Source organism: Mastomys coucha, unplaced genomic scaffold (genome assembly GCF_008632895.1).
Source record: "Mastomys coucha isolate ucsf_1 unplaced genomic scaffold, UCSF_Mcou_1 pScaffold14, whole genome shotgun sequence".
Classification (NCBI taxonomy): domain Eukaryota; kingdom Metazoa; phylum Chordata; class Mammalia; order Rodentia; family Muridae; genus Mastomys; species Mastomys coucha.
In genome coordinates this window covers 119,037,504-119,042,564 of record NW_022196896.1, presented here as the reverse complement: position 1 = coordinate 119,042,564, position 5,061 = coordinate 119,037,504, and the positions used below count along the sequence as shown (strand labels likewise).

Sequence of the window (5,061 nt, the reverse complement as noted above, 5' to 3'; positions counted from 1 at the left end):
CGAGACAGGGTTTCTCTGTGTAGCCCTGGCTGTCCTGGAACTCACTCTGTAGACCAGGCTGTCCTCGAACTCAGAAATCTGCCTGCCTCTGCCTCCCAAGTGCTGGGATTAAAGGTGTGTGCCACCACCGCCCAGCTAGGTATTCTATTCTTTAGCTATACTCCCAACCCCATTGTTACTTTTTGAAAGGGTTTCATTAGATTGCTCAGGTTGGCCTCAATTTTACTCTGTAGCTAAGGCATGCCTTAACTTTTCATCCTTTTCCCTCAGCCTCTTGAGTGAATGGGATTACAGGCCTGCACCCCAGGCCCAGTCCTGCCTGCTCTTAAACCATCCCTGCATTCATTCCTGAGATAAGATGTTCCTGGTGAAGAATAGTAGTCTTTGATTTGCTGATCTCTGATTTTAGTCCTTTGCATTTATATTCTTATGTAAAAGCAATGTTTTTACTTCTGACTGTATTTGTTAAGATTTTTAGGGGCATTTTCTACTGATCATAACTGGGAACTTCCAGATTCTGGAGGTTCTTCCTGGGACCTAGACCTGTTTTAAGGAATAATTTTTTGCCATTTTTCCTAATTCCAGAATTTCAGTTTATTTGGAGATATTTGCCCCGTCCGTTCCATTTAACTAGTAGGATTCTCCCACAAGTGAATGCTGCAGGACATCCTCGAGGTGCTGTGGCTTTGGTGCCTGTTGCTCCCTTTCTATTACTTCTCTCTCCACTCTATAGAAGCACGTGTGTAGGATTCTGTGAGTGACCGCAGCAGGTACACGTACATTTCAGTCCTTGTGTGTCTAAGATGTTTTTCTCTTGTTCTGACATGGATGGTGCTTGGTACAATCCCAGGGCTGTGGCACAATGTTCTCTGGGCTGCATGTTGCTCCTCCATCTGAGCAACGTTCCTTGCTAAGAGCTTATTTCTTGTCAGGGAGATGGTGCACAGATTCAAATCATACAGTTTATTTTGGTGAGAATTAGAATCAGAAAATAGATGTTAAGTCCCATGTAACCATTCTGACATTACAAACTCCTGGGCAACCGGTTAGCTTGCACACCTAGGCACATGCTTCACAGCTCAGTGCAAGTTGTTTCCCCTAAGACTAAGCAGAGTCAAGAGTAGTATTTTCCAGAACCTTCTGTGATGACAGAAATGGAAGCCTTCCATGATATGTGGCCTCTGAGCAGATGAAGTGTGGGTACAAGTGAAGAGATGAATAAATCCAATGGACTAGATATGAATAGCAATTGCTACATGTGGCAGTTAGTGGCCCCATCTGGGACAGCGTAGAGCTAGAACCCTGGAAGCTCATGGGTCTTCGATGACCATAGTTAGTCCTCATTGTGTGAAAGAGGAAGTCTGAGGCGCAGAGGGAGGAGAACACTCTTGCAGCATTAGATTTATGCCCTAGGAGTTTGCTCATAGAAATTTCATCTAAATAAGGCCAGAGGATAAAGGGGGTGGGGGGGAGAACAGGAGCCACATGACTAGTGCTCAGTGGCCAAGAGCTAAGGAATGTACATTTCTCAAAATCACTTAGGTTTAACATAGCTGGGTGATAGGGAGCGAAGCTCTCCCTATCTCAGCTTTTACCAAGTGGGAATAAGGGCATACAGTGCCCAGTGCGCTGTGCCCAGCCCATGCTCATGTTGGAAGGGCACTGAGGATTACAGCTTCTGACACTGGACCATCTTTTACTCAAAAGAAATTTAAATATAATCTTTTCTTTTCCAAAATTGGCAAAGAAAATTTTTTTCTTTCCAAAATTAGTCTGAAAGACCATCCAGTGTGCTGTTGTGGGTCATGACTACTTAAACCAACTCTGGTCTACTGGGGCAGCTCAGAACGCCCACCAAGGTAAGAACAGAGACAGACTGAAAGAGCAAGTGACTGCAACATGTCCTGCATTCTCTCCATGGCTACAATAACTGTCACCAATTCACCAGGAAGACCGCGTGGCAAGATTTAATAGTGTTGGCATCTCCAGATGGTGTGTAGCATCACAGGCCAGGTACCACCAGTGCCTTATTATTGCCATTGGGTTGTGACTGTTGGTATAGTGACGACTTCAGGAGCAATAGGTAGATTAAAAAACCGTGGCTGGGAAGTTCTTTTGAGGACAGGGACCAGGTGAGGAGCAAGGAGGGCTCAGAACCTCACGTATGTGGCGTCGATCTGCCGCACAGAGGGTAGGGCAAGCATGACCTTCCGCCGGTATTGTGGATCCTTCTGCAGGGGGTTGCGCTCCAGGTACACGGTCTCCAGACTCCTGGCACCCTTCAGCTCATCGAGGTCACTCCAGCTCTCCAGGAGATTGTCATTCATCTGAGGGAACATATGTGGAAAAAGCCATCAGTGATCACCTCTGGCCCTTATGTTCCAGGAGCCCCAGCTATGAGACAGGAGTCATTAAAACTCTCTATGGGCTTTCTTATTCCAATCCCTCACAGATCCTTCCATCAGCACTTGGCACTTCCTGACTGCCTTTTAGCAGTACTGTGAAAAACAATTCCGGCACACACACTAACTGGAGCCGTGCTGCTGCAGCTAAGCCCATTACACGCTGAAGCAGTGCGGCTGCACCGCCCCAGCCGCACGCAGGTCTGCAGCTTGACGATTCTTTGCCTACTTTTCCCACACACCTGCTCTCACCAATGGTTGCCAAGGCTAAGGCCTGGCTGACTATGACACAGCTAACCTGAGGCTGCTCTACTCCAAGCCTGATTCTTGATCACCTCTGTGGTATGTTTCTGAGGATGTTTCCACTGTCAGCTAGCTCCTGTGAGCAAAGGCTACCTGTAGCTGACCAACACTGCCAGCACCAGATGAGGAAGCCTGAACCCTGCAGTGGGCTGGGGCCTGAGCTGTAGGATTCAGTTTCACCTCTGCTAACCCACCGGGAAGGGTCGAGCCCGGCAGGAGAGTGCTCTCTCTCTCCCATCTCGAAGGTGCTATCAAGATGAGGCTGAGCTGACTGATTTTCACACTGTCCAACAGAGACATGTGGCTTCATGTTGGAATTAATTTTTGAGACAAAGCTACCTAGGGTAAGAACCTACAGCACCAGGCAAAAGTGTGCAAACCTACTTTCCACTATGACTAAGAACTGAGGCAGAGGCTTGGGAACGGCTCTTTTAGCAAAACACCCACTAGGTGTGGGCCTGTGGTGTGCTAACAAATGTTTAACCACAGGCTTGTTCTACAGAGCAGAGAAAAATCATACTAGCTGAGGGTGCTATGGTCCGTGATGTAGATAGCATGGCTGACTGAGCACCGACATGATGCCCTAACTGTAGCTGCTCAGGGGTGTGCACTTTGACAGCCTTTTAGGCTGGCTGTCCACTGTGCTTAGGGGTCTGAAGGCAGAAGCTCAATGTTAGGGCAAGCTGCTATGTCAACAGCCCAAACAGAGTAACAGTCTAGCTTCAAACTTTGGGGACTCTGCAGCCTCATTCTGCACACCCAGAGGCAGAAGTTATGTCTGTACACACTCCAGGCTGCAGGGTCTGCATCAAGCAGCAGCTGTAGGAAGCAGCAGGGCACGACTCCTTGGGAAGTGACCTCTCTAGTCTGAGATCCTACCATGGCCAGAGCTGGAGGGAGCATAAGCAAGGTTGACATGCATGTCTGCATGTGTGGAGGACACAGACAGTCTGCATGTTAAACAGAAGAGAAACAGAGGACTACAGCCAGGGCAGAGGTTATGGCTGAGAATGCAGTGGAGGGGGCATCTCAAGACACAAGATTACTTTCCATTCGAGAGTTTCTCGGGCACTTCCTCTGAGACTCTGCTGTCCACAGGGCATGCTCAGTATAGGCTGGGAGTGTTGCTTCTGTATGGGTGACTGGTGAGGCCCTATCCTGTGTGACACCCTGAAGAATTCTGGGATTTGGCAGAGTGGGGAGTCATGGGGAAATCTGGCTTTTATTCCCTAAATGGGATAGAACAGGTTTTGTCTTAAAGGGTATCCATGCTTTTTCCCTTAGTTTCTATCTATTTCTTAACTCATACACAATAAAAATATGGAACCCTTCATAAATTTGTGCGTCATCCTTGCACAATGCTAATCTCTGTATTGTTCAAGCTCGAGGATCTTATCTGAAGGGTACATATAGGGCTCCAAGTCAGAAGGCCATCTGAACAGTACAGGGAAAGGATGCTGATGGTTTGGGCGGGGTGGCAGCAGCAAAGGGGGGAAGAATGTGGGTTTGGGATGTATAGCTAGGCAGAGGCAAGTATTTAGATGTTGGAGTACACATCTAAGTGGATCTGGTAAACAGGAAAGGCGAGGTATAGGAGGATGCCATGATTTCTGGTCTGAGGATCTGGAAGGACTGAGGTTGAGCCAAGTGAAGGGACTGTGGGGACAACCCATGATCTCAGGCTTGGACTCGTTCTATTTGGGTGATGGCTCAACATATGAGTAGACAGCTGGATGTAGGAAAGACCTTGAGCTAGAAAGAGAAACTTGGCTGCCAAGAGCAGAGTGCTGACATTTAAATCTGTGAGACTTGATAGGGCTGCCAAGGAGAGAGGAAAATGAAGTCTCAATGCTGGAGAATTCCCGAGCTGCAGAATACAAGAGGAAGAAGTGAAGACAACCAGGAAGGACATACGGTGATAGGAGAATGGAGGCTAGTGCCTGCTCGACTCTTCAGAGCAGCACTCAAGAGGCCCAGCGGGGGGGAGGCAAGCACAGGCACAAACAGAGAAGAGAAGCAACTGATCCATTCATTTTCTGGTGACACAAGCAGGCCATGTCTGCTGTCAGAGCAGGTGTCAGCAGCAAGCAGACTGACACACCAGTTTTTCCTTCCCTTCTCTAGATTTTAGTCAGCATGATGTCTACTTTGCCAGTGTGGCAAGGGGAAGGGACAGGAGTGGACCCTTGAGGAGTGTGTCATCCCTCCTAGTCCAGATTATAACTGTGGGACATTTCAAGCAACATGCAGATATGCAAAAGATTTATTTATTTACTATATGTAAGTACGTGAGTACACTGTATATAAGTATGTGAGTACACTGTATATAAGTATGTGAGTACACTGTATATAAGTA

At 47.6% G+C, this 5,061-nt stretch overlaps 1 protein-coding gene and 1 pseudogene across 1 annotated transcript in view; both read right to left on the bottom strand.

The window, feature by feature from the left end:
* Positions 1 to 570: 570 nt before the first annotated feature.
* Positions 571 to 5,061, bottom strand: part of Ppp1r7 (protein phosphatase 1 regulatory subunit 7) — a 26,481-nt gene continuing 21,990 nt past the window's right edge. Inside the window, exon 10 of the mRNA XM_031368490.1 lies at positions 571 to 2,327. Coding sequence (XP_031224350.1) covers positions 2,151 to 2,327 — 177 coding nt within the window. The 3' untranslated portion in view covers positions 571 to 2,150. The remainder of the gene's footprint in view (positions 2,328 to 5,061) is intronic.
* LOC116089564 lies at positions 4,020 to 4,115 on the bottom strand (annotated as a pseudogene).